This window comes from Andrena cerasifolii, chromosome 15, assembly GCF_050908995.1.
Source record: "Andrena cerasifolii isolate SP2316 chromosome 15, iyAndCera1_principal, whole genome shotgun sequence".
Lineage (NCBI taxonomy): Eukaryota > Metazoa > Arthropoda > Insecta > Hymenoptera > Andrenidae > Andrena > Andrena cerasifolii.
The window spans coordinates 10,421,947-10,449,863 of NC_135132.1; the positions used below are offsets into that span (position 1 = coordinate 10,421,947).

A 27,917-nucleotide genomic window follows, 5' to 3' on the forward strand; every position below is an offset into this window, starting at 1 on the left:
TAATTTATGAACTTATGCTGTTCAATCCTGAAGCGTAGACCCTTGACTACTTTCCCACGTTTAAGTCGCAATCATTTCTCTTGTAATTAATTAGTTATGAAACGATCCAGTAATGGCATCCTTCTTGCTTTTTTAACCCATTCTGTGGTGCCAATTTAATTAAAAATTTCAAAACCAAATTAAAAAATAATCCCTTTTTTAGTATGAATTTATTAATAAAGATCAGTTTTGAATAATAAGCGATTTTTTCTGAAAAGCCAGGGGAAGGCAATGCCCTTTTTGCACCCTTCAGCGATACCCCGATTCTCTGTCTCAAGAACGTCGTAAACGCGTTTGACATATGCTCGAAATAGGAGCAGAAATTCAGCTGAGTTAATAGGAGCGCATGATCATAGTGGAGGTAAAGAGGTTGCGCCAAGGTAGAGAGAGAGAGAGAGAGAAAGGTGGCGTGCGCGACAAGGATAGCGCTAGGCATCGTGCCACCAACTCTGGTTATGCAAGCCTGATACTTTTCAACTCCTGGTAGCAGGAGCGCACGACGCAAGGAGGTAACTCTTAGAGTGAGAGAGACTCTCTTTAGAAAGAGACAGAGAACATAAGTCACTGCCGCCATCTAGCACCGAAAGTCGTAACTAATACACTACCTGTTCCACATACCTCCGTCTCTTTCTTACCGACGTCCCCTCTCACTCAAAAGTATCAGGCTCGCATAACCAGAGTTAGTATCGCAACATTTATCCTTCTCTCGCGCCCGTTCCCATCTCACTTTCCCCAAGCCGAACGAAAGAAGCACATTCGTGAACTAAAACCGTCATCGGGCACGTAGCCTTCTCGCGGGGTGAGTTTAATGACTGGCACATCGCTTTCTAGAGGCAGCCACTTAACCAGACGGATACACATTAATTTTCACCGCGCATCTAAGTGGAAGCTGCGCTAAATTGATCCCCCACGCCGGCCATTCTTGTGCTCCGGACAGTGACGGTTGGCAACGACGCTACTTAACGTTTCCTCGAGGGATGAAGAGCGAGCTGAATCTCTGCAACGTTCGGGGACAGTGTTTTCATCGTCGTTCGGGCAGTGATCGCACCCCCGCGGTTTTTAATTAGCCGGTGGACCTTCCAGGCAACGAGAACGGAAAAGGAAATTCGAAAGCATGCGACCGGATTCGCGTAGCGTCTCGTTCACGTTCCACCGGGAAGTCCTGAGCGTGAAGAACTCGCCGGAGATCACGAAGGCCTCGAAGAACCTGAGGCGTCGACTGCAGGACCGGTTCGAGGAGAAGCCCAGCGAGAAGATGTCTAAGGACAAGCAGGCTAGCGACCGCAGCTGGAACAATCTCAGCCTTGGCAACATGTCTGCGGACTCCAGGCGAGCTCTGCGGTGCGGAGCTGAGAAACTCTCCAAGACCATATCCTCCGTGCGCACCACCTTCGGGACCATCTCACAGGTTGGATCGATAAGAGGTGATGCGACGCTCCTTTCACTATTATACTAATGCTTCTCTTCTTTGCCGCGTAGAAATTCAAGAGCTCCACACGCAGGCGGCAGAGACTGGAGGAGCAGCAATCCCCCAATAGCATCTGCAAGACGCAGACACCGCAGACTCGCTCTCGACAATTACTGGGCAGGACACCCACGAAACTTTACAGCCCCTTTGGCATCGAGTCGCCCAGGCATGCCTGGGACAAAGAGAATAACGCGACCCCTATACACACTCCTGCGGGAGGCGGAGCGCGCTACATACAATGCAGGCCATTCCGTTTCACCAAGAAAGGATTCTCCGTGCTCAGATAAAATACTTGCGCCTGTTTTTCTAAGATTCACAGAATGATCTCCTTACTTCCTAGCGACGCATTCAGGATTGCGTGCCTTCTTGTGCAACTTACAATTCATTTATTTATTCGACATTCATTGAGGTAACGATTTTCTATGGTATGACTATCGTGACGTATGTATTATCTATACTGGACTGCTTCACATGTACATGCAATGTATGGTGTATTTATACTTTTTTATACGTATTTATATCGATAATTATTATTACTGCAATATCGAATAAAGAAACAGGGCGTGGAACCTGTTCGACTAAACTATGAAGAGGGGTCATCCTTAAATTATGTAAGGCTTTTTTGAGGGGAGGGGGGAAGGGGTCGCGAATTTACGTTTTCTAACACGGGGGGGAGGGGCGAGTCAGGTAGCGTCTTTGAAATCGCATAACTATTTTGGAATTGGTCCAAACGACTTGAGTTTTTTTTAGAAGCTAGGATTAGTTTGCTAAGTGACGCATTTCGTCGGTTTATATGAACCTTTAAAAGAATTTTAATAACTGAAAAAATTAAATCTAAAAAATATTACGCGAGGACGGGGTGTGCATATCAAATCTTACGTATTCTTATACTAAGGGAGGGAGGGGGTAAGAATTCGCCAAAATTATCCTTACGTAATTTAAGGACGGCCCAGAACTCTGGGATTTAAAGTGGGAATTATTTACAATGGTAACGGTATTCTTCTAACTTTATTCTAACAGTTTATTATCCATCAACAAATTTACGAGCTTCAAATCAAATCTGCCCGACTCTGATCCCAATTTGTAGCTGTAATCCTATTTGAATATCTATCGAAATGGCGCCACATTCCCAAGGTAACATAACCTTCGCGAGCGCTTCCAGTTAATTCGAATATTCGAAACGTTCACGTAACCATTACAACCGAACGTACAGTCGCGTAATCGGCTGCTGATCTATTTATTTCTATAAAATACGCTCATTATCTGCAGAAGGCCGAAGCGTGTCTATCACTCGGCCTTCGCTCGTTCGTACGTTGCGAAACATCAGTAAGTTCGATTAATGTATCAAAGGGATCAGGGTGCGATGAATTCTCAGCGTAACCTGTCAAAGCATCATAGTTTCATTCATCACCGTCCCTTTAATTACTAAACGATCACAAGTATCCTACAGCTCGCTCTCGCTACTGCGCACGTGCATGCGCCGACAGCGCAGCAGTGAATGGAAAAGTCGTGAGAAAATGTGCCACCGCGGCCGAAATGTGTCGTCTCGGATGCGACACGGCTGACACGCGAAAAATGAGAAATCGCCCGTCGCGATAGAAGATGCGCCAAGCAATCGGTTGATATGTTGCACGGGCGAGCGGCATGGACCCTGGCGAGCGAAAGGAAGCTACTCAAAACAACCTGAACCCTCCACCAGGGTAAGTTCCTCGTTTAAATACGATTACATTCTACGCTACGCAGCAGGCAAAGAAAATACGATTTTCTAACAGCTCGTCCTTTCGTGTGAACGCGAACTTAAATCGAGGTTAGAAACCCGTTCGCTCGACACGTGACAGTCTTTTGTTTACGCGATCTCGCAAAGCTTTTCGGGGATTCTGAGAGTTTATTTATTAGTCGTGTAGCTCGGTTTGTGGCATAGTTTTTCCTGCCAGTGCACTAAAGTTAATTAGCACGACGGGACTGAGCAAGTAACTGGCTGTAACTGGCTGCATACCAGCGGGAGCAGTGCGCAATAGCGCAATGCAGTGCTTGCGAGCTTGCAGTTTCCAAAGAAATCGAATTTCTGAACCAGGAAGTGTGTCTCTGATTTCTTTATGATTCTTTTATCGAAGATGGCATGGTTGTTTTTGAATGTGCTTTGAATGCAGTTGCGTTATGATTGATGAGTCACGTGCCAGGCATTCATTCGATATTTTCGCTGTGACTTCTCGTTCGGGTAATCGAGAGTGTGGTTCGCGGGAATTTCAACGACCGATAGAGCAACCTCGATCCGCGAAACAAAATAGAGCGCGTGAAATGACTAGCGCGCGCCACAGACAGGAAACGGACGGGCAACCCTGCTTTCCGTTTTGTGGAAAAATTCACCCGGTGAAGGTTTTCTCAATGGGATACGCGCGTCAAACGAAAACTGGCTGAGGTCCCGCGGCGTGTTTGTTTAACGATGTTCGTAGTTCCCTATTGGGAGGCATTGCCAAGGTATGCTTCATTATCACTCTTTTAATCAGCTGTGGGGTCTCCACCAAACTTTTCTTGGCGAATCTGGGTAAAAAATGTGTGAACGTGGAGATGTTTGAATTATTGTATTTAGAATTGTATGGAAGAGAAAGTGGAGGGATTTCATAAATTTATAGAAATTTATTTTAGCGGTAAAATTCTGGTAGACTGATAACGTGGGTTTCACCAGATATAAGGAAGTTTAAATCGTAATATGTATTGGCTAAGTGGGTAGCGTACTGGATTACAAACCTGTGGGCCCAGGGTTCAAATCTCTGTTGGGTGGAATTCTTTTTTGAAATTTTTATTTAAGATTCACTTTCTTATTATTGTAGGGAATGTTCGGTAGAAAGGCAGATGGGGGAAGAAACGATTATTTATTTATTATTTATTGATAGAAGATTAGATTCTAATATAGAAGCCGCATGCGGAAATAGGAAAGGTGAAAATAAACATATGTTATTCACAGCAAAAATAAATTGCCAGTTTACTAGAAGAGTGACACATCTAAAAAATAGTTAACTGCGAGATACCTGCAAAATTTAATTAACTCGAGGATATGTGAATGCACGACCTTCACATTCGCAGATCAGTACCCCATACACTCCCTCATCTCGATCGATCATGGCGTGCCCTCAGTTTCCATAAACACCCGAATCTAAAAAGAAATACACGTATCGGCAGCAACTTCCTACACTTCCCTAAGAATTAAAGCAGCCCTTAACTCAATGGGAGAAGAGAATTGGGTCAGAAGCGACCCTAGGAACGTGGTAGTTTTAAAAACGGTAATTCTGGGGCACGGAGTGCTAAATGGTGCTAAACTAGTGGGGGATTGGCATAGTCCCCGGAACCGTATACAAACATGCGCGAGAAATTTAGGCGGGAGTCCCGCCCCGTGCGCAAGCCTGTTACATATTTCCGCGGTGCGCGGCGATCGTTTGTCGGCGAGGGGGGGAGCGGTGTGCCTTGAGAGGGTGCCGTACGAGGCAGGTCAGGGCTGGGGCTCAGTACGTTTGCGTACGTCGTTCCGCTCGCGTCGCGTCTGGCCTGCCTCCCCTCCGCGGTTGCTCCGCTCGCCTCGCCACTTTCGTTCCCTCGGTGCGTCGGACCTCCCTACGGGGGAGCCCGTGAGCCAAGCGCAGCAGGAGAGAGAGAGGCATCACCGTCGACTCGATAACAAGAACGCGTGCTACCCGCGATGGTGTAACTGGGCTTACATAATTCCTGGCGTACACCCGAGAGTCGCATATACGCGCGTGACACACGAGAGCAACTGAGAGTGGCGTGCAGCTCTTTTCGCCGATTCTTCTCCCACTGTGCCACGGCGGTTTTTCTTCGACCACCTTCCCTCCTGCCTCGGTACGTATCGCTCTGTCTCGCTCGTCCCCGTGCCCTCTTTCCCTCTCGTTCCCTCCGTATTCTGACAGCTTGGTCGATTCACGAATCCGCGCCGGGCCACTCGCTTCTCCCCCGGGGCCTCCTCGAAATAAGGCCACCAGGCTTACCCTCGCTCCCGACTTCGGGAAACTGGAGCTTCTTTTTTTTCCCCCCTTTCATTTTTTTTCCTTTTCCCCTTTAGTTTTTCCTTTTCGGTACGCGGTAATCGCCTCGATCGAAGCGAGGAACGTTGAAGGGATTCATCGGCGGCCGATAGGCTGGGAGCCAGGAGTTTTCGCGTAGCTGATAAAAATCGCCACGGTTCGTAAACAATAAACAAACGATCGCCCCAGTACGTGGAAATCCTCGTCAACCAAGCGTGCTCCCCTCTTTTTTTTTCTCACTTTCTCTGTCTTTCTCTGTATCTATCTCTCCCTCTCTCTATCTCTATCTATCTCTCTCTCTCTCTCTGTCTTTCACTCGCGACTGGAACTTGCAGTGAAGTTTACGGAAAAAGTCGAGTTTGCGGGGACATTGCTCGGTTCGAGGATTTTTCTTCCCGATCGCTTCGTAGGTACGATTGGAGTAAGTTCTATGGGTTTGTTGCGTGATAGATGGTGCACATGAGAAGGTTATGATGCAGGTATTTGGTGTGCGAATACTTGGCCCTGTTAAGAACTGAATCTGTACACAGACAGCGGCAGAGTTGAAAGTAGATTCTTGTATATTTATGGGTGTCTCCTTTCGTAGATGTTCATTCATAAATTGAGGGTTTTGAGTAGCTCGGTTCTGCTGTGCGACCACTCAGATCAGAGTGCTGCGTCTTACGCCCGAGGCTTCTATGCGTAAGCTGTATCCTTTTAGGAAAGCGTGAATGCCTCTCCAGAGTGTAAAAGCGCAGCGATACTATCGAGCTATCAGGGAAATATAGAGGCACTTCTAACAGGATATTGTTTACGTAGAGAAAAGCCTCGAGCGCTTCGTGTATTACACTTTTTCACGAGGATTGTGCGCCGTGCCATTTTGATTTAGTTCGTTTCATTCATCGCTACTCGCTGGTTCTGTTTTGTCCTTACTTGCCTTTCTTTGTTTGTTTCTGACACGCAGGTCTGGCATCATATACATATATATATGTATATATGCAGATTTATTTTCTATTTATTTTAAATTGCTTAAGAAAGCAAAGGCATTCGAAAAGCGCCGACCGAGCAACGATCATGGTGTCCCACGGGGAAGACGTAGTAATGATTTTGTTTATATTTTTTGTATTTGCTGACCCCATCCATGGTTTCGCTGGGATATACCAGTTGGAGTACGCAGCAATCACAGCCATTAGACGTCGATCGGCGGGAGAATCAGGTTGGAAGCCAGACAGCGAAGCAGAGTTCTGCGCAGCTGCCCAAAATGACGGATCAACGAGAGCAGCAGCCCCATACGCAGCAACCACAATCGCAGCAACAGCAACAACAGCAGCAGACTAAAGGCAACGAAGAACCAAGGACGAACTTAATCATCAATTATCTTCCACAGAGCATGACCGAGAAGGATCTGTATAGCCTGTTCGTGACAATCGGGCCTGTGGAATCTTGTCGCGTTATGAAGGATTACAAAGTGAGTTACCGTTAGATATCACGTAGCGCGCTTTGTAGTTGCCAACACGAGTGTCTGTATTCCCTCCCTCCCGCAGACTGGGTACAGTTACGGCTTTGGATTCGTTAACTACGCGAAAGCAGAAGACGCAGCCACAGCCATAAATACCTTAAACGGACTACAGGTCCAGAACAAGAGGCTAAAAGTGTCTTTCGCGCGACCATCTGGGGAGGAGATCAAGGAAACCAATCTCTACGTTACGAATCTACCGAGGTATGTTCCTTCGAAATACTGCTAGCTATCAGTTGCAAGTTTAACATCGGAGATGTTCTGTTGTTTCAGAAATATAACCGAGAGTCAAATCGACGATATATTTAGCAAATATGGAAACATCGTGCAGAAGAACATTCTGAAAGATAAACTCACTGGATTACCAAGGGGTGTGGCGTTCGTCAGGTACGGCACCATTTTCTAACGTCGTGAGCTTCTCCAGCCTTCCCACCTTCGACAAAGTTCATTTTATTGGCGTAATGCCATTGTTATCATAATTAGTAACGTAACATGACAAATTGGCAGCGAAGATCGAGGGAAGCATTTCTCTAAAATAGTGCAGCACGTTTAGATCGTAACTGTCCATTGTCGGATGGATGTATCTCGCTCCTCTGAATTTGGAGCACGGTTGAAGTTCACGGAACAGCTGTTCGTGGCAGGAGAAAACTGCCCTGTCATTACGCAACGCTTATGTCCCACGTGTATTCATTTTCCCCGAGATCTTTGCTGCCAAATTATTTCTGCCGCGTTTCACTTGCACAATTTCGAATTACCCCACTTCCACCAGCCACGACGACCTACTTGTCCCGCTTAAAACGCGAATTGTGGTGCGTCAGTGGTGTTTGTTGTAGGAAATAGTATCGAGAACTGTGTCAACCGGCTGGAAATAGAATCCAAGCTGGTTTGACAATTTCTCTTAATTCTGGCAGATTTTAAGGGCCCCGTAACGAGCCGCGCTCCGATATATCACGCTCTAGATCGCCCCTGATAAATCTCCTATTGGATCTAGTTACCCTGGCAGAGAATCGCGGCCTCCTCTGCCAGAGATATTCCTTAAGGTATTCACGCTTTCGTCACAGACTGCCCATTCTTCTGCACAGATTTGACAAACGGGAAGAGGCGCAGGAAGCGATCGCGCGATTACACGGCACGATACCGGAAGGCGGGTCCGAGCCACTTAGCGTAAAAATCGCGGAGGAGCACGGCAAGCAGAAGGCGGCGTACTACGCGGGATGGCAAGCGGGCTACAACCAAAGTCGAGGTAAGTAGCTTCGACTGCTACTACTAGTCTTGCCCGTACTTCTTTCTTTCCTCGATCTGCCAGTAGAAATTGGTTACCCTAAAGCACAGTGAAACGTTGATCGCCTCCGAATGTTCAAGTGTCGAGGTGTCCCTGGTAGAAGACTCGATTGTCGTGAAAACTCTGCGAAGCGGCGAAAGTACTTTTAGCTTGGTAATAGTCGACGTTACACTGTGCGCTTGATGCTCTGCGTAGTGTGGAAACGTATGGCAATTGGAACGGGGTTACATTTTTACTGGCAGACTTGCATTTTGGCTTTACTATTGAATCTTTCGTATTAAAATCGCAGTAAACCATTGCGTTTCATTGCCATTGTTGGAATCGTAGAAGCACCGAATACTCGAAAGACGTATCATTCTAATAGCGCATCCTCTTTTCATTTCTCTTTCTCTCTCTCTCTCTCTATCTCTCCCTCTCTTCTTCAGCTTTTCATTTTGAGATCGTGTCGTGCTAGCTCTCTTCGTTCTCTTTTCTTTTCCTCGCGACGATACCCGCGTAAGTGGAAAGCAGGTCGTGGTGATTTTCACGAGTCTTGTGTAACATAGTTGCAAGGTGTACAAAATTTTGTATCTTTCGGTGCGTGCTGTTGAGGATACGGATGACCGTTCAGGTTGAATTCTTTCCCGCGAGTATCGCATCCAGAGCGCGCCAGTCCGTCCCGTCTGGATTTAATAATCCGGGAAAGATTCGAGCGCCCTGAAAGATCCTTCGCATCATTGGCAGCGCGTCGAAGGGTTGAAACACATGTCTAACATTTGAATTGTTTGCCAGATATGGCTGCATCTAAATCAAAGTACAGCGAAGATTGAAAAAGCTGTTTGCGTTCTAATGCGCGCAACGTTATGCAGCAATTTTCTGCCGAATGTTATGGAGACACACGTTTCTTTTCGCGCCTGTGTTCTGTTTCTCTGTTGTCTCCGGTTCCGTTAAAAAGAGTTTCGAAAAAATTGTGCGCATGAGATTTTCACACACGAGAGAGAGAAGACTTTGGCAGTGGTCGAGTTGAAAAAGGGTTTCCTTGCGGATGGACAGGAGAAAAAGATAACAAACGTAGTGCTGCTGTGATAGGAACGTTTCTGTGTGCGATGAGTTCTTTTTGGTGACACGAACGAGGAACAAAAAGGAATGTTATTATTCTGTGCTAGTCAGTGGCAGCTTGTGGTTAAAGAAAAGAGAAACACTTGCCGAGTTGTATTTCTGCGCACAAGGCTAATTTAGAAAGTTTCTGTTTTTGGACATTTGCCTGGGTCGACGACGTTGCAACTCTGTTTTTTCTAGTTGCCGCTGCTGTTACTATATTGATTTTTGCCTAATCGTTTCTCAAATTTGTTCAAGCTATGCTGTGGAGCATCGTCCTAGTTCTATTTTTGTGATAGCGATTATGTATACTCTTGCGTCTTCAAGCTATTTGTACTTTTTTTGGTAAGACATTGCATTCCGTACTATATATATGTTTTGTTACGTATCATTTGAGACATTGGAAATATATTTTCTGTTCAAGAAGAAATTTGTTACTCCCCCTTTCATCATCCTCCAACAAACGTGCGTGCGAATTACTTTTATTTCCTAATTATAGACTCTTAGGGTTAAAGGTTCTTTTTTTTCTTATCCAATTAGAAAGACTTTCTCTCTGTGTGTTCTTAGTAGGATTTTCTGTAACACAATGTTTGGCGAACAATTTATATACTGTTCAAAATTATTAGTTAGTATCGCCGAATTCAAGGAAAAGACACCGAATTACAAACTTTCAATTATTTCGAACAGTATATGAAGTCCACAGCTCGCCCGACACACACTTTGATGTATGCCTGCGAGTAATTACTCTCTTTAGCGAGCGTCGCTGCTAATCCATGGTTAGATCTGGAGAGATTGCATTTGCAAAACGTGTGGCTTTAACAGAAGACTTATTCAGTGCATGGCTGTGTCCAGTATCAAGCGATTATCACGTACAATCCAGGACAAATGTGTTCGGAGCTGTGGTTCTGCTTAACGGAATTTCTCTTAAGGTCGATGCGCAGGTAGACAAGCTTATTTGCCAATGATCTCTAGGGACGTATCGAATAGAAGGAATATAGTGGATAGCGATTGTCAGGCTTGTAGAATCAACTCGCTACGTATCGTTCGATCCTGTTTATTTGCCGACTTAAAGAACACCTGATCAACTCGAATACCAGCAAAGTCATTCGTCGCGATACATTTGTCCAGTACTGTACGTGCGTACTCTAAGTGTCTCGAATAATTCTTTAACATGCCATTTTCATTTCTATGCTCGCCAATCCACGAAGGAGAACGTCTGTATCCAACCAGGAATAAATACCAGCGTTACGCGCATTACCTTTACTAAAGAAGAAAGCATTATCGCTGTTCGGTTGTCGTATAGTTACCCTTGCAGTTATGATCACAAATTTTTCCCACTCATTCGATGGTACTACGTTGACACTATCAGGTGCTCGTGTACCAAGCGCATCGCCATTGTAACTCGAAATGACGAGAGAAAAGGTTCTTAGCTATAAGGAGGCGAATTTCATTTCCACAGTATCGTAGAGACTCTCGATTTTCTATGACTTAAACTTTCAGTTTCTCGCTTTTGTTGTTTTTTTTTTTCTATCAGTCCGCCTCCACCGGAAGTGCGAGGCGTCTGATATATTACACGATAAGGGGCACGGTTCCTGATGCTTGAACTTCGTTTCCCGCATCTGAGAACCGACGGTTAAATTCGTTTCGCGGTCGACGAAAAGAAAGAGAACTACTGTAATCTGAAAACAAACCATACAATTTGCTCAACGACGGTAAGCACGCCGTAGAATTGTAACCTCTCAAGGAACCTTCGTTCTTAAAACCGCGTCCCGACGAAGAGGATCTCTGAGAGGGGCAGTCGATACAGCTCGTTACGCGTAGTTTAACACGCCTGGCCGAAAAGTCCGGTCCCCGGTGACCGAGAAGCTCAATTTCGCTATAGGAAAAACGAGGCAGCGCGTTAAACCGCCGCGTACGAAAATGTTTCGTGCTCGAAGCGACGACGAGAGGAATCTGGGTGTTAATTAGATAGAACAAGTAAGATTTCACAATTTTACGACGATTTTAAGTAGATAGTACTCTCCCGCGAACGTTGCACAATTTTTACGATTATTAGTCTGTTCGTTGCGTCCACCTGGCGAATTCGGACGGGCTACGTAGATAGCGAAAGTATTTACAGACTATTTCATCCCTCGGGACGGTGTTTTCGGGTACGAGGAACGTTTCTCAAGCTCGTTGTCTTTAGGATGGCTCGGGAAGCAAGGCCTGAAAACCGCTGTCGAGGGAACGAGAATTAGGCGGGAGGAAAAGTCGCGATCGCGATCTTCGCCGTTGCTAACTCTCGTCCTCTTAATCCTAACGCGTCAGTCGATCGAAACGTTTCCAGAGGAGGGTGGATCTCGAAGTTAGGTAGATGCAGAGGGAGACGTATCTCCTACGACCCTGACAATCGTTCCTTTTTTTGATCGATTTTTCGCGGCTATTGCGCGGCACCACCTTATCGTAGTTGAAGCAGTTATGATAAGAACGCTTTCGACGTGTCCATTTTTGACGTCGCGATGAATCCTAGTAGGAGGTACGATCCACCTCGTTCATAGCGTATTTAATGAATATGGGTTCCGGTGCTTGACACGATTCGGAACGGGGATGTACAACTTATTCATTGTTGTCAGTGTGTTTTCTTTCGTTTCTGTGGTCTTTGATTGATAATACTAATGCGCACAGTAGTTAACTTCAGAAATAGAAGGGAGGATTGACGAATGCTCCGTGGCGAAGTGGGCAAAGCCGTTGCCTACCACTCAGTTGGCCAAGGTTCGAATCCCTCATGGTGGGAAAATATTTTTCTGAGGTTTTTTATTATTCTTCGTCAATCCTAATATTAATTGTAGTCAGAGAGATTAGTAGTAGTTAGTTTGTGTTCATTTTCGTAATTTCCAACCGTAAATGAAAAAATTAGGTTGTGCATTTCCGGATCGAAGAGAAATTCGAGATTTAGAAAATCCCGAAAGAATTAAGAATTTAATATTGCGAATGCGCCGGTATTTGAGCCGTTGTTGCTCGTCGATCGAGCTGTGCAACAAAAATAATACACAATTGTGTGAAATTTCTATAGAAAATTGATGGTCAAAGTGTGTGTACAATGCGATGCACAGAAATTGAATTGCTGCGGGTAGGATAAGGGATGATAAAAGGGGGAGAAAAGAGGAAGGTGGTGGTCTGTCTGGATATTACGAACACTTCAGAATTTATTACTTAGTACTTAAGTTAGACGAGTTAACGAAGTAAGGTTTCCAAGTATTCCTTCAGAATATTAATTATATTCATGCTCCGAAGCGAAACCGCGTCGTTCCTTCCACGAAAATGATTCTAAAGTAAATTAGAAGATAAGAAAAGGCTTGAGCATCTTCTGAGAAAAAAAACAATCATTCTGTAACATGTTAACTCCGCAATAAATAGTGAACTATCGTTTGGAATGCAAAAAGCTCTGGTTCCGTTCCTGGGGGAAAGAACGATGCGAGTTTCCAAGCATCGAAGCTGAGACACGCACTGTAAATAAGCCGAAAATTCTAATTTTAACGTTAAGTAGTAAATCGTAAGGTTTAACGGATCGAAGATTGTGCGAAATGGTTAATCCCGAAGTCCAGTAGTGCTAACGATGGCTGTGATATGGATATAAGGAAAAAAACAAACAAAAACTAACAAAGAGAGAATGAACGAAAAAAATAATCGACGAAACGACGAACTTGCGGCGCTTCTCTCTTCCTCGCTCTCTCACATACTCCTTCTCTCTCTTGCTGTTTTCTCTCGGATCGAAATAACGTAGAAAGTTCGCCTGATTTCTACCGAAAACGAAAATAAAGATGCAAATTCATGGTGCTAAGTTAGAGTGGCTCGTTCAATATATTCAACGATAAATCGCATCAGATGTCCTGGGAATAATGTCGTGCAGTTTCATTATCGTTTCACGGACTGATACACGAGAGCGATGAAATTCGAGAGACCGGAGAATCCTCTTGGAAAATAGAGTGACACCCAGGCCTCGGTTAAAAATGCCTGCGACATTCCCAATAATACATTCATCGTACTTTTCTTTTCCTCTTCGAAAAGAAAGATTCAGCATTTTATTGTAAATCGAATTGAAATTAGAGAACTAGGCCCGGTCACGTGATTCACAGCGTTTGAAATTCACGTTGGCGCGAAACGCAGAGTGAACCGGAAGTCGTGGGTGCCTACAACCGAGAAAGCAATGAAGAAATAAAAGTTTTTCGAATACGTTTCCTCTCGCGAGGAACCACTAAGTAATCGCATAGATTTTAAATCTTCGGCTTTGAATCTTGCAAGTTAGCAAATTTTCTAGCATTTCAAGCATTGCTTTTGCGAAAGGTGGAGAATTGATTTTGGAGGATTACTCTGTCTCGCAGCTCCACGATTTCCTGGCCCACCTGTGCATTTGTAAAGATACACACGCACACTTACTACACACAGACATGTTACATCGATATTAGAGAACTACGACTATGTACACGGTATATAGTAGACTAAACAGCAACGTAACTTGTTGTATGAGTATTTATATTTAAATGTGTTTAACACTCGAGTGTGAAGCATCGAATCGAACGGCCTAAGCGGTCTGTACTCCTTTTGTGCTGATGATTCATCACGAGACTCTCGCTGACAATACTCTGTAAGTTCCAAAATGTTTCTATGGTTATATTTGCCATTGTGAAACTTTTAACCCTTTGCACTTGAAGCTCCGAGCTGTGAACGAGCCGCGTTGCCTTCCTCGACCGGGGGAAGTTTAAAATCACAGATCGCGCGATGTAACTTGCCGCCGCACGGAGGCAAAGTTGTATCGCGCGATCTGTAACAGACCTGCGATTTCTCGTGTAAAGAGTTAAAGGTGCTCCTCCGCTCGTTGAACGAACAGCACATAGTGACTCGGTTAGCCAAGAAATTCGACGGAATTACTTGATCCCTGGGCCGGAGCAAGGAAATACCGGCGCGCCGTCGGCCGTAGGAAATCGTCAGGACAGAACACTGTTCAAGAGAGAGAGAGTAACCAGCGTGTTTCGACACTCGTTCTTTCAAAGCTCCTACATAAGTATCTTATACCTTTCTTATCCTTGTTGCTACTGGTCACACGAGTCCGCGTGATTCTGTAGTCGCTCGTTAAATTTGATTAAAACACTAGAAACAGACAATCAGCTGTCCACTTTATTCTACCATCGTCCCATCCACTTTCTTTGTCTCTTGTGTCTTCTAAAATACTCAGCCGTAGAGAGAAGGCACTCCCACTGACTCGAGGAATGTTTTCAGGTGCTGGGAGCGGAGGCCTGGGTGGAGGAGGAAGAGGCAGAGGCATCAGCGGTCCACCGGGCATGAACATGGGCATCAGCGGAGGTGGGCCAGGGATGCTGGGCAGAGCGAGTGGCTTCGGACCGCGCGGTGGGCCGCATGGTGGCTTTCTCGGAGGCAGCGGTGGCCCGGGGGCAATGAGAATGGAGAAAATTCACCCTCATCGCTTCAATCCCATAGGCATGGGTGGTGGTTACGTGCAGTCGCACTTCTGGTGACCTAGCGTTGATCACCTGGCGACCAAGACAGCATCGGCTACGTACCTTTCTCCGTCTCACCGGAGGCAAACCAGCGGCGACTGTCGCTCGTAACTGCTGAATGTGTTCCCCCCCGAGCGATCGCGAAGCCTTTGGTGTCGTGGAGACCAGGCTGCTGATCCGGAGGACGTCAGAGAACTGCTCTTACACAGGGTGCACACCGAGCAGCTAGTATCGTCCGAGACGATCGTTCGCGAACACGATGGGAACAGACTCGACTCACGGAAGTGTAAATTATTTTGCGCATAGTATTTAATGTTTCTACGTGCCTGTACCAAAGCTCGCAACACCTAGTATTGTACGTGCAGTGGTAGGCGCTCGATTCCCTTCGCAGCCAGCTTCCACTGCTATTCGGGTCGAAAGGAGATATCGAGCAGGGGAAGCTTGGAAGAGTTGTTTCGCGAGTCTTGAAATACTAGGTTCCTCTGGAGTCTTTAATAAATTTCTGTTACGATGTACTTCGCTGTTACTCGCAAGGCTGTTTGCGATTCGTCGAGACGAGCCTTAGGTATCTTAAAAGTAGTCTCGAAAGTCTTTTGAAGCACGCGATAGTATAGAAATGTCAAGTCCTTGTTACAGTTATCGCTACTGTAAGTTTCTATGTTTCTCCCTGTACTGTACTCACCGCACCTTAAGCGCTAAGATTTCAAGAACTCTAAGATACGTTTAACATAATCGCGCCGTTGAAGATTTCGAGACTGTTCGACCAATGATTCCAAACGATGCTTGAAGTCAGTCGAAGCGTGGTCCTGCGCCCATCACTGCACCTTTACATCGCTTTTTATCGTTAACAAATCCGACTCCTTTATCTAGCTTTAATACCTCCGTTCCATTGCGCGTTAAATTAGTGGCGTTCAATACCGCCGATTAAAATAATGCTCGTCGAGTAATCTTTAAGGTACAAAACGCTTGGCCATCGAGTCGCCTTTAGGTCGAATGTAGTCAGGACTCGGTGACGAAGTTACACCGTGCTAAATTAAAACTCTATGTTGCACCTGCGAGATCGTTGAAGCGAATTCCACCGAAATTCTATTTTTTCTGTCGGTCGACGCGAATACGCGACGCGATTCCTTGTCCTGCCTGAAATTAAGAGATCGCAAACTGCTCTGCCGGCCAAAAGTGTGGGATCGGATCTTAAAACAGTGTTCTGCAAAGATTTATAAATTTTTTCACGGATAATTGTTTCAAGCATTAAGCCAACACCTGTAGCGATCTTTGAATGAGTATCCACGCGCTTCAAGCTTCCGACAAAGTTGATTCCACTTTCCGAAAGAGCTTAACTGCATCACGAGCTTTTTATTCGCAGTTCAATTGCGATCCTCCATGCCTGCTGATAATCACAGCGGTCCAACACTCTTGGCTGGTCCGCGTCCGTTGCGTTACGCGACAAAGATGAATTCGAATAAGGACGACAGTATCAGCAGAGGATTTTCTAAGCTTCGATTAGCTTCACGATCGCTCGAGTGCTCAACCAGCGTTGCTCATGTAACAGAAATAGGTGTTGAAGCTTCGAAGTTCGCGTTTCTTTTTTTTTTTTAGTGTTGAACGTTTTACGTGGAGGGGGAGGGGGCGTTGAGAGGACAGAAACTAAGAGTTCTACGTGTTGTTGTACATTTCCTTTTTACTGGTTCTAACTTGAAACTTTATCGAATGTTTAACGTTAAGACGTTGTGAGCGAATGCGTATGTGTGTGTGTTTCTGCGTGTGAGATAGAGAATGAGCGAGGGAGAGTTTTATTGGAGTCAGCGTACAAGGAGACTGTTTCCCTTGCTCCGTGCGTCGATGGACACCGATGGTTGCAGGTATTAATAGCAGAAATAAAAGGAAGAACGTATCCTAACGATTTGAGCTTACTTTCATACAATCTGGAGCGCTCTCGTTTACCTTAGTGTACTTAAGACGCGTCTTATCTGAAACACTCTTACCCAAGGCGCCATCGTCGTCCTCATCGTCGTGAATTGTATATAAAACCGCAATGGAGGCACGTCGTCATCGCGGCACGTCGTAGAAAATGAGACTGACTTTTTATAGGGGACAAATTTTAAGCGAATACCACGAGTACACGCAGCTCCGTGTATACAAATCGAGGGTCGTATTTAAATCGTACTTTAAAAGAAAAAAATAGAAAGGAAGAAAAGCAAGGATCGAAATTGCCTTATTACGAATATTATATATCGCGAGGCCCGACTAGGCGCGCCGTTTTATAAATTAATCGAGAGAGAAAATGCGAACGTTGCGCCCGACCTTTCGTCGACGAAAGGCTCGTGATTAAAATCACGGGACGCTCTTGTTACACATTGATCCGCGAAGCATCGTTCTCGTTTCTTTCGTTTTCCTTGGGACGACTGTAAGACGTTCACAGAGGAATCCCTGCGCTGTATTTAATTCCTTCTACACCACTTTTCTCTTTTTTTTTTTCTTCTCTTCTCGTTAACAACATTCGTATGGTCACTCGATAATTCTAGTTCTAAGATCTAATTATTTAAGACGAATAATAAACATCTGCAAACCGGAGACTTTGATTGTTGAAACTAGGGCTGAGAAGGGCTGGATCTTTTCGCTTGTCTTTAAGGAAGGGGGAGGGAGAGAAAGCATTGCGAGAGAGTCAGGATTCTGCGTATGGTTATTTATTGTAGTCGCACCGAGGCACGACTTACCCCCTTTTTCTACTTGTACAAAAACGGTTCATGGATCTCAATGATGTAACGAAAGAAAAAAGAAAATAATGTAATACAGCCAGTAGGTCCATCGATGAAGGTTTGACTGAGTACGATGTTGCCCTTCAAAAGGCAGCTTGCGTTTAGAAACAGCAAAGTGCCCGATGACGAGCCGCAACGTAGCCAGTGGGTGAAATCTCTCTCTCTCTCTGTCGATTTCCAAAACTCCAAAACACAACGCACTTTCGGCCGACGAGCAGCTTCCAGGCACTCACTTCCGTCAAGCACTGACACTTGGGACGTCCGCGGCGAGCCGTGCACAGCCACCGGAGAACGCTTTTCGTTTGAGGATCCTTGAGCTTTGAACAGAAACTTTATAACTGCACGGTCCCTCCACCCACAGGATGCTGCGGTCTAGAGATTAGCCAGCGACTCGCGAAGAGGAAACAGGAAGGGGCGGATAGCTGCTGCACCAACCGAGATATCACCTTGGTAGATTTAGCTTTAAGGACGACGACCAGAGATAGGAAAACCCTAGGCACTTCCTTCTTCCAGAATCTCAGGCTAGAAACAGTGGGAGGTAAATCTGAAAATCCTCTTCGGACTAATAATAAACATTAACCGCAGAGTAGATCAGATTGTGTACGCGGGGATATTTCCTCTTTCGCATGAAATGTTAACTGAATGAATCTTTGCAGAACTCAGCTAGGGACAGGAGAGTGTTGATCGAGGAGCCTTGAAGTAATAGGATCTCGCAAGACGTACCAAAACCCCTTTCAGAATCTATTGTACTGCCACAACTAGGTTTAGATCTTGCGCAGGGGTGTTGAACCTTGAGGAGCACCCTTCGCATTGTCTTCTTCGAGGTGAACAATCTGCAGACATTGATAGTTGTGGAATACTGGTCAAATGTTTTATTATTAGGTAAAAGAATTCATTTTAGAATTTCTCCCACGTTTCTTCTAATGCAAAAGGTAGAACTTCATGAATATCTCCTGTGTAGAATGTTAGCAGCGATCTTTCAGCATTGATCAGAGTGACCCGCTGTAACTTGAACCAGCAAAGCGTGCTTCGAAACGTTCTAACGGTCACCCGAAGAGTGGTGGTCTCTCTTGACACGGTTACAGAGAATTTTTCTGGTTCGTTAGCGACAATCCCCTGACCTGGACCCCCGAGTATTTTTCCTCTACCCTGGCTCCCTCGGCTCGTGGAAAGCTGCTGGTCGAAACTCCCCTTCAAGAATGCAACACGGCTGGCGTCAAGTGAAACACGAACATCTGCTGCACACGCATGGTGACAAGGATGTCCTCGGGTTTCACAAAGTGTTTTATGCCGCTCTGCGTCTTCGGGCAGGGGAAATTTAGCAGATCTCCGCGAGAAACGCTCGCTTTCCTTTATAACAGCAAAGGGAAGAAGCTTTTGTAAATACTAATTAAATACTCCGAATGAGAGGACCATTTAGATTTCATTAACGAGAACTAACTGTTTTCTAGATCAGGATCTTCGCTAAATAATAAGGAAATGTAGGAGCTCCTTTTAAATGGCAAATAGGAGTGCATGCCCCTCGGCTTAGAAAGAGAAGTTACGGGGCTTTAATATCCACAGAGAATCCCTCTTTATTAAAGAATAAACAGAAGTGAACTCGGGCAGGAAGGAAATTAAGAAGATTTGATAAACATCGACCAGCGTCCTGGCAAAGGGGGACGATTGATTGCGCAATCGTTCCCGCGCTGGGTCTCTGAAATGTATTCGAGAACCACCTGGTACATTTCTGTAGAGGACCGATAACAGTCTCCAGCTGCCTCGGGGTTACGAATAAATGAATCACAATGGCAGAAAAAGTGCGACAGGAGATCGGACGTAAGAGGCAGGTCGCCTGGAATCGCTTAATCATTCCAGACACCGGTGAGGTTTATCGGTTCGGAAGGCCATCGACGATCCGACAAGAAAAACCATGTGCACGCCGGCGGAGCAGAGAAGGCCCGGAATCACCTCTGCTCAAGATTACCAATCATTTCCATCTTCATCCAGCCTCTCCCCATATTTCCGTAGATTCTATCGGATGCTTTCCCAGAGGTGCCCAGAGTATTCCTCGCCAAAGCGAAACGAGAATCTCCCCGAGTTAATGTTATTGTAGTGACCCAGGATGAGTCACGCTGCGCTCGATTTTCCTCCGGCGAATCAACCAGCCAGCGTCCACGCACTCGGGGTCTGCTGCGAGCCGCCTCGTGAGCCCCATGCATCCCAATCCCAATCCAAGGGCTCCTCGCTACTTTCACGAATACTTAGAACGCTTCCCGCCTATCCACGCAAGCTACCAGATTGTCGAAAAAGCGCGGCTCTACCAGAAGCAAATCGTGTCGCGCACGGAGCCTTGAACCGTCTGGAAACTTAATTCCCATTCGCGCTGTAATTACGATGCCGCTGCAGCTGCTGCATCCGTGTGATAATTGAACGCTACTATCGCTGGCGTGCCGTTCGAGATTTTAGTTTTTTACTTGCGATCGCAGGTACTAGTGCGAGCTTCCAACGCGTGAATGGAAGCGAGGGACTATTTCGACTGAGAGTATTATTTGTTGTTTTAAATTAACAGCGGAGGAAAGTATTCGATCCGTACCAAACACCATATTTTTCTGCAAATACAGCAGGTGGCTTAATACTTATGGACAGCAGTGTACCCATTCCTCGCGGAGCACCCGGCTTACCAAACCGCGTGGCCCGCAGAAAGATACTCGTTTCCGCCCAATGCGATATCCACCGGATCATCGGGGGAATTTCACGCTTCCCTTTTTTCTTGGGGATGATTCTGCCCGAGGTAAGGAAAGAGGCAACCCGGCCTTCGAACTGGGACTTATGCGACAGGATAACCGGTGACATCGATCGCGACTTTAGTAATCTGCACTTCAGTTTAACGTTAACTAGCCCGGAGAACGGTGCCGCGGAAGAGTTACATCGAGGAGGTGCGAACGACCATCCTGCGCGAGATCTCGAGGGCGACTGAACGCTGAACTTGATTTGCGGAACAGCTGGGGGAGAGTGGATTCCGAGAGAAAGAGAGAAACACGTGGTGTGCTCCTACGTGCAGAGGGGACCCACGGTTACTTGGATGGGATGTGTAGGAGCCTCTGAGCTGTGTACGTGGAGTATCGCTGCTGAATGGAACGACTAAATAGATTTTTGGCTTCTTCGCTTCCTCGCAAACTGGATTTCTACACTTGCTGCCCCCTTGCTGAATGACTCTTTCATCGGGCTGAATATAAAGAAGATCTCGCGCCGGGCCATTGAGGGAATGAAGTGGGAGGCTCCTCAACTTCGCTATTGAACTTGTTAGTTTTCTCTGAACGTCACTTCTGCTTTCGTAGTCGAAGGAATAAACCGAGGGAGCCTCGAGTTACTTACTTAAGGGGGTACTCTAGTCTAACTGCCCGTTTTTCAACGCCGTCTTCGGGAATTTATTTAACAAAAACTGTAAGTTTATACTATCTGACGTTTTGCCTGCTTATTAAGGTATGTTTGAAGTAATAGACTTTTAAAGCTAACAAAAAGTTACCATTTTTGAACATGAATAAAAAAATCTAATATTTTGTGGGGGCATCTTTTGCTTCTAGGACAACCTAAGAAGGCACTAAACGTGTAACAAAAATGTGTTACCCCGTTCAATATCGTATAACACTTTTGTTTGTCGGTTAAATAAATTCAACTTTAACTGGGTTTTATACAGCTTTAAATTCTCCATGAGAATATGCATATTAAACATACCACAGTCCTAAATGTATGCTAAAAAAATAACAAAAATAGAACAAGTCGAAAAAGTGATAACTTTTTTGTGTATGTGCGATAAAAAAGTTAAAAAAAATCGGAGTACCACTTCAAACGTACCTTAAAATGCAGGCAAAACGCCAGATAGTATAAACTTATAGTTTTCGTTAAATAAATTCCCGAAGATGGCGTTGAAAAACGGGCAGTTACCCTAAAGTACCTCCTTAAGCTTCTTAACTATACTTCGAAAGTTCCTTCAACTTCTCGGGCGATTAAATAAACCGAGCGCGGCTGCAGTTGCCGGGAAATCTTTTATTACCATCGATTTGAATACAATTCCTCGGCGATCATCAATAAGCAATGCCACTTAAGCTCCAGTCAATCCCATTTCGACTGGAAGCTAGCAGCGTTATCGCTCATCTCGGGGAACCTCTATCTAAAATAAAAGGCGTCGGATGAAAAAAGAAGAGGAAGAGATAAAATTCAGCGGCGGATGGGAGGAGGAGGCCCCAAGGGGGACTGAGAAAGGGTCAGAGGGCACTGTCCTGAGCCAAGGGGGCAGAGTCGGGTCACAGAAAAATTTGCATTTCCTGTTCACGATGAATAATGCCCGGCATAGAAGCCACCCAGCCGAGTCGCCGTCAAATCGGCTCACCGTTCCCAAAAATTTCCTTCCCCTGTTCGTGACTCCAGAAAGAGGCTAGCTACCTTTCACCTCCCTACTTTAAGGAGACTTTAATATAATTTTTTGGAAGCCACAGTGGAGTTCTCTCGGTTGAAACGGAGCCAGGCAGGGAGCGGGACCTTCGCCAGGGGTGCTCCTTAACGCAGGGTTCAAGAGGGTTGCAGGAGAAAGCCGAGGAGTGTTTATGGGAACAGCTGGTCCTGCCTCAGGGGATTGTTGACCACGCACACTTACTTAGGGCCCCTTTGTGCGGGCCCCCAGGTACACGCAACACGTGTCGCTTACTCTAAAGGGGAAGTTCCTTCCGTTTTCCTCGCGGTCGCTATACTCGGGCTGCTTTCTAATTAAAGATCATTCCTTTCAAGGTGCAAGCTCGGGGGATGCCCTCTGGTACGTTGGAAGATCACCGTTGGACCAAGATCCCCTGCTAAGAAAATAGATTAACAAAGTGGGAGAGGAGCGTTCTGGAAGGGAAGGTTGAATGGCGCAACGGCTGGCTACCCACACTTGTCTTTGGTACAAAAACCCATCGCCCGAGCATCTGGAGTTTCACCCCTGCGCTGTAAAAACTGTTTGTGTAGCTGGCATGCGTGGGAGCGGAACTCCGCGTCTACGCAGCGCCTACCCGAATCATCTCACCGAGGAGCCAAAGGTGTTTACAAAAAGAATATTGAAGGTTTATTCGTATAAATAGGACAGCGATACATGGGTAGAATGGAGCGTGCATGTAAAGATGAGCGTGGAAGGTATTCTAGTATTCTATGGTGACGGTCTTCGTCTTCAGGTACTCGTTCAGTGCGTCCTGCCCGAGGTCCTTGCCGAAGCCGGACATCTTGAAGCCGCCGAACGGCGCGGCGACGTCCGTCTTGTTGTACGTGTTGATGAACACGGTGCCGGCCTCTATCTTCTCAGCGAATCTCAAGGCCCTGCTGATGTCCTTGGTCAGGACGCCCGAGGCTAGTCCGTACTCGGTGTTATTAGCCCTGGCGATCATGTCGTCCATGCTCTTGGAGCTGAATTTCGAGATCACCATGACGGGGCCGAAGGACTCCTCCTTCGCCACGTACATGTCGTCCGTGACGTCGGTGAGGATCGTGGGCTCGAAGTACCACCCTGGACGGTCCAACCTCTTGCCGCCGTAGACCAGGTTAGCTCCTTCCTGCACCCCTCGCTGTACGAAGTCCAGGAGCTTGTCCAAGTGGTTCTTGTGATTCTGCGGGCCGTGGGCTGTGCTCCTGTCCAATGGATTCCCTATGGTGATCTTCTTGGTCTCTTCGATTACCCTCCTCACAAACTCGTCGTGTATGGACTCCTCCAGGAAGAGCCGACCTAGCAAAGCAGTAGACATTCTAATGATAGTCCTGCAGAGAATTAGATTTAAAGTTGAAAGGGAAACGTACCAGCAGCGATGCAATTCTCTCCCTTATTGAAGAACACGCTGCTCATTCCAACCCTGACTGCATGCTGGAGGTCAGCATCTTCGAAGATAACAAGGGGACTCTTGCCACCCAGCTCCAGGGACACCTTCTTCAAGTTGCTGTCCGCGCAGGATCTCATTATCGACTGGCCGATCTGTGTAGACCCGGTGAAGCCCAGCTTCCTGATCATCGGGTGCTCGCAGATGGCGTTCCCTGTAACAGCGCCATTCCCTGGCACTATGTTCACCACTCCAGGAGGGAATCCAGCTCTGACAGTGAGCTCCGCGAACTTCAAGGCAGTTAGAGGCGAGGCCTGGGCAGGCTTCATCACTACGGTGTTCCCAGCTGCCAGACAAGCCGCCATTTTCCAAGAGAGCATCATCAGAGGGTAGTTCCAAGGTGTAACCAGGCCGCAAACACCCAGCGGCTCCTTGCGAGTGAACGTCAGGTTGCGATTCGGCCTGGCGTGGCTTATTGGTATGGTCGAACCTTGGATCTTGTCGCACCAGCCGGCAAAGTACCTCCAGGTCTCTATGGACATCCCTATGTGGGTCTTGAGCGCCAGCGTGTACACCGCTCCGGAATCCAAGCTCTCCAGCGTGGCCAGCTCCTCCTTGTGCTGCTCCATTAGGTCCGCTAGCCTAAGAACGATTCGTTAGCGAGGCTTCGTTATACATTTTACTTCTACCAGATCACTCCCTGGAGATTGGACACTTACTTGAAGAGGAGAGCTCCGCGTTCCCTCGCACTGATCTTGCTCCATTCACCCTCCTCGAACGCCTGCTTCGCAGCCTTCACCGCTCTGTCCACGTCCTCGACAGAGGCGCTCTGCACCGAGCAGATGACACTCTCGTCGTGAGGATTGATCGAGTCGATGGGTCTCCCTTCGCCGTTCACGAACTTCCCGTTGATGAACAGCTGCTTGGGGAACTTGAGGCTCATATTGTTCGCCTGCAGCTCCACAGCGTCGTACTTGACCTCCTTGGAGGCAGAGGTCCCTCTCGCGGCGAGGACCACCGTGGTGGCAAACTGTATGAAGACGGGAGCCATGAAGACGTCTATGTTCTGCAGTGTCACCCCCAGGTTGTCCTTCACCTCCTCGACCAGCCTCACCACATCCATGCTCCCGGCGCCTGCAAAGAAACGTCGAATCTGAGATCCTCCATCGCTTCCTCACTGTCAAGAATATCCCCTTACGCACCGCAGGCGAAGAAGTCGGTGCCATTCTCAACATCCACCTTGAGGATGCTCTCCCAGATAAGTTTCAGGGCCTCCTTGGCCTTCAGCTCCTCTTCCGTGAACTCTATCACCGCGTCGTCGCTCTGCTGGCCATACTTGCTGGCGGGAATCGTCCTGGTTCCAATCTTTATCCTCTCCACGTTCACCAGGTTACCATCAGCTGCTTTGATCAACAATCCACCCTCGTGGATGACACCCACCCGGCCCTCTACGTCCAACTCAGCCTTTGTTGCTGGCAGTGCGTCTCCCTTCCACAAGGTGGACCCGAAGAGACGCACCTCTTCGCCATTCATCACCGTCCAGGCACCCGGCGTGCTGTCCAGGGCGCGGATGAAGTCGTGAACCTGCTTGGCAGGCTTGGACCAGTCTATCTTCTGAAGCTCCTTCTTGTTCATCATCGGATCATAGGTGGCTCCTTTCTCCGGCTGAGGGATCTTCGGCGCGGCTCCCTTCGCCACGAGATCCACCGCCTCGGCCATCGCCTTGATCCCCTCCGGGTACAAGAAACTGTTGTACAAGCTGTCCAGGGTGTCATTGCACTCCACCTCGCAGGACCTCTGCAGCAAGATCGGCCCGGTGTCCAGGCCATCGTCGGCCCAGAAGACCGAGAACCCTGCGGTGCTGTCCCCCTCGATCAGCGTCCTGAAAATGATATTGTCCGGTGAAACATACTGTGCTATAATACCCGACTAATCGCTCCCCTTATCACCGCGCGTATTCAGCGAGAGAACGTTATGTAGTTCGATAGCTGCGCTCGAAATCCGAGTCGAACCGGTTCCGGTGACCCATTGCTTCACTCCTCCCCTCTTTTCATTGCACTGATATCGCGCCGGCGAGGATAATCGCGCGGAGAATGCTCGCCTCGGTTACGTTGCGAGATACCAGAGCGGTGTTACGTTAAGGGGGTTTTAATCGTTTGAAAGTGTCGAACACCAAAAAAAATTCCCGCAATAGATATTGATTATACCGTAACGAAAAAAAATTCCACAATAGATATTGGTAAATCTTAATATTTTTCAATCACTTCATTCTTCGAAAATTTTTTTTTCGAAACAAGTGGACGTTTCTCTCAGAAAAATCTAACTTTATCTTTGATATCACCACCCCTTTAATTTTCAAAATTTTCAATAAGCGCGCCGTTAGTCGATAGCTATTAACATCTTTTATAAAAAAATTGTACTGATTTTGATTACAGACACGACATGCAGCTTTCTTCAGGAGCACCGTGCAGCCGTCTAAAATCCAGAGAGTTTGGAATATGTATCCACAACTTCCGAAAAACAATAGTTTCTTAACTTGAAACTTTTTTTTAAGTAGGTCTTAATACTCTGTAAGCATAGTACACAGACGGTGAATTTTCATCAAGCCGTTGACTTGTAAAGAAATCCACAGAATGTCCACATTTTCCGATTGTTCAAACGAGTATACCCCCTTAATTGCAATGTAACTGACCAGCTTATGGCACTAGCACCCCGGTGTCTAGGCAGCAAGGACGGATGGTAGCATATGCTCCTGTGGCGGGGATGATTGATCACCTCCATGGGTATGAACTGGCTGCAGAACGGGAGGACGTTCAGGTCGACCTCGATGCCCTTGTACAGCTCAAGGATCTCTGGCAGCGTCACGCCCTTGCTCCTCCAGGACTTGATCTTGAACACTGGTGTGTTATCAGCCTTCGCTGTCAGCGCTAAATCAAACGTACCGTTTCATTAGAACCAGGATTATTAAGCAGATAAACTGTTAGTAGGTTCCTGTAGCTACCTAGAGGGTCTTCCCTGTTCCCCTTGTCTGGGATTGTGAAGACTCCTGTGATCTGGTGGCCATTCTGCCTCAGCAGCTTGTAAACCTCAGCTGCGAAGGGGCTCTGGCCTATTATGGCCACTTTCAGTTGCGCCATCGCCGTCTGGATTCGGAGAAATGTGTTAGACACTCTGGGTGGCTGATAAATAATGCTACCCGGGTCACTCAGCAACAAAGACCAATCATGCAAAATCTGTGAGCCTGTCTCTGCTGTTAGTAAAAGCCGCGTGTGTGTATGCGTGTCATACATACCTGTCTACTGTTCTAGCGTGTCTCTTGGGCAACTTTCACTGTGCTTTTAAGCGAACTGCAAAGAAAAGACATCGTGAAGAGGGTGGAGCGAAGCTTGTGCGAGGAGAAAGTGTCTTGCGGGAGTTTCTACGAGTAAGTATGATTAGCGTGAGCCACCTCTACCCGTCTACTACCTCAAATTTGTCATCAAATCACTACGTGGTATCCCTTGAATGTCAGAAAGTTGGGGGGGAATGTAAACACCATAAGGTATTGCCAGTTAACTCTTACGGGATTCACGACGTATGCGCGCCAGGAGAGAAAGTTTTTCAGAAACAGCATGGAGATTCGCTTTTCAAACCGTTCACTTTTCCTTTCCCACCGGGGAGCGCACTCGCTTCAGACCAGACGAACCACCGTGTGCACGCGGCTCTTGACTGAACCGGGATAAAACGCCGTAGGCTTATATAAGCTGGCTGTATCGCGCATCGAGGGTCAAGAACTTTGCGGATATTCTGCGTTTATTCTTTTCTCCGCGCTCTTCCTCTCCTTATTTATCTTTGTGTACGTGTCTCTTTGGACAGTGATTCCCCTAAGATTTGCAGGGAAAGATTGGCCGAATTTAGGAGACTGATAACATGAATATCTGATTATTCCTGATATCACCCTTCAATTTTCGCATTTAATCTGAACGGTGCAACACCTGCAGCAATACTGTTCTCTCTAGTCATTGCGGAAGCAACTGACTAACACTGTAATAGTGAATTCTAACTAAGATTGTAATACAGGAGGTGACACGAGTAAATTGTATTATCTCTGGCAATTAACATTTTATTATCGCTGATAATAGTGTCATTGTTAGACTAGTATATTTAGGTAATTTCAAAGTGCGCGTAACGATTACTTAAGATACGTAGAAACTGTATTTTTTAACTAATCGTTTCTAGACTAGTTAAAACTAATCGTTTCTAGATGTATAAATTATAACCAGTACTAACTGGCTCGCAAAATTCTTCTTATCAGCAGGTCTTAGGTCACTGATAAGGTGTTTACATGGTTCTTCCATACTGGTTCGAGTTGGTTCCAGGTCGCGAGCCCGCAAGTCTTTGCTCCAGATGAATGATAGAATGATGTAAGCATTGCAAGCGGAATATATTATGTGTACATTTTAATGACGC

The 27,917-nt window shown here is 46.5% G+C and overlaps 3 protein-coding genes and 1 long non-coding RNA gene across 11 annotated transcripts; 3 read left to right on the forward strand and 1 right to left on the reverse strand.

Annotated features, from left to right (window-relative positions):
* Positions 1 to 681: 681 nt before the first annotated feature.
* LOC143376783 (uncharacterized) lies at positions 682 to 2,099 on the forward strand. Its single transcript, XM_076827448.1, has 2 exons — positions 682 to 1,447; positions 1,519 to 2,099. Exons 1-2 carry the CDS (start codon positions 1,154 to 1,156, stop codon positions 1,792 to 1,794), a joined length of 570 nt encoding a protein of 189 aa, XP_076683563.1. The 5' UTR covers positions 682 to 1,153; the 3' UTR covers positions 1,795 to 2,099.
* Positions 2,100 to 2,708: 609 nt separating this feature from the next.
* Positions 2,709 to 17,464, forward strand: LOC143377405 (sex-lethal homolog). Of its 7 annotated transcripts, XR_013087311.1 has the most exons (7): positions 2,712 to 3,207; positions 6,688 to 6,991; positions 7,068 to 7,243; positions 7,313 to 7,426; positions 8,122 to 8,282; positions 14,655 to 15,430; positions 15,483 to 17,464. XR_013087311.1 is itself a non-coding variant. In XM_076828625.1 (6 exons), the coding sequence occupies exons 1-6, from the start codon at positions 3,152 to 3,154 to the stop codon at positions 10,992 to 10,994; spliced, it is 873 nt and encodes a 290-aa protein (XP_076684740.1). In that variant the 5' UTR covers positions 2,709 to 3,151; the 3' UTR covers positions 10,995 to 14,427. The 7 variants fall into 7 exon arrangements, 6 of the variants coding, with proteins under 6 accessions (XP_076684740.1, XP_076684741.1, XP_076684737.1 ...); XM_076828625.1 differs by lacking the exons at positions 14,655 to 15,430; positions 15,483 to 17,464 and adding an exon at positions 10,933 to 14,427 and having other exon boundaries at positions 2,709 to 3,207; XM_076828626.1 differs by lacking the exons at positions 14,655 to 15,430; positions 15,483 to 17,464 and adding an exon at positions 10,607 to 10,899 and having other exon boundaries at positions 2,710 to 3,207.
* A 436-nt stretch (positions 17,465 to 17,900) lies between these two features.
* On the forward strand, positions 17,901 to 20,264 carry LOC143377406 (uncharacterized). The gene is made up of 3 exons (XR_013087312.1): positions 17,901 to 18,187; positions 18,306 to 18,473; positions 18,551 to 20,264. It is a non-coding gene; the product is annotated as an uncharacterized LOC143377406 (long non-coding RNA).
* A 2,442-nt stretch (positions 20,265 to 22,706) lies between these two features.
* On the reverse strand, positions 22,707 to 27,287 carry LOC143377363 (cytosolic 10-formyltetrahydrofolate dehydrogenase). Of its 2 annotated transcripts, XM_076828557.1 has the most exons (8): positions 27,031 to 27,287; positions 26,761 to 26,815; positions 26,470 to 26,611; positions 26,161 to 26,395; positions 24,671 to 25,350; positions 24,188 to 24,602; positions 23,452 to 24,110; positions 22,707 to 23,380 (listed from the first exon to the last, which is right to left on the reverse strand). In XM_076828557.1, exons 3-8 carry the CDS (start codon positions 26,603 to 26,605, stop codon positions 22,803 to 22,805), a joined length of 2,703 nt encoding a protein of 900 aa, XP_076684672.1. In that variant the 5' UTR covers positions 26,606 to 26,611; positions 26,761 to 26,815; positions 27,031 to 27,287; the 3' UTR covers positions 22,707 to 22,802. The 2 variants fall into 2 exon arrangements, with proteins under 2 accessions (XP_076684672.1, XP_076684673.1); XM_076828558.1 differs by lacking the exons at positions 26,761 to 26,815; positions 27,031 to 27,287 and having other exon boundaries at positions 26,470 to 26,634.
* Positions 27,288 to 27,917: the final 630 nt, after the last annotated feature.

Excerpts from the sequence above, each read along its gene's own strand:
- LOC143377405 (XM_076828622.1), top strand. The coding sequence starts at position 3,152 with ATGGACCCTGGCGAGCGAAAGGAAGCTACTCAAAACAACCTGAACCCT. Across the intron at positions 6,992-7,067 it reads GCGTTATGAAGGATTACAAA|ACTGGGTACAGTTACGGCTT; the intron begins GTGAGTTACCGT and ends TCCCTCCCGCAG. Across the intron at positions 7,427-8,121 it reads AGGGGTGTGGCGTTCGTCAG|ATTTGACAAACGGGAAGAGG; the intron begins GTACGGCACCAT and ends TCTTCTGCACAG.
- LOC143377363 (XM_076828557.1), bottom strand. The coding sequence starts at position 26,605 with ATGGCGCAACTGAAAGTGGCCATAATAGGCCAGAGCCCCTTCGCAGCT. Across the intron at positions 26,396-26,469 it reads GAACAGGGAAGACCCTCTAG|CGCTGACAGCGAAGGCTGAT; the intron begins GTAGCTACAGGA and ends CGTTTGATTTAG. Across the intron at positions 25,351-26,160 it reads GGTGCTAGTGCCATAAGCTG|GACGCTGATCGAGGGGGACA; the intron begins GTCAGTTACATT and ends TATCATTTTCAG.
- LOC143376783 (XM_076827448.1), top strand. The coding sequence starts at position 1,154 with ATGCGACCGGATTCGCGTAGCGTCTCGTTCACGTTCCACCGGGAAGTC. Across the intron at positions 1,448-1,518 it reads CCTTCGGGACCATCTCACAG|AAATTCAAGAGCTCCACACG; the intron begins GTTGGATCGATA and ends TTTGCCGCGTAG.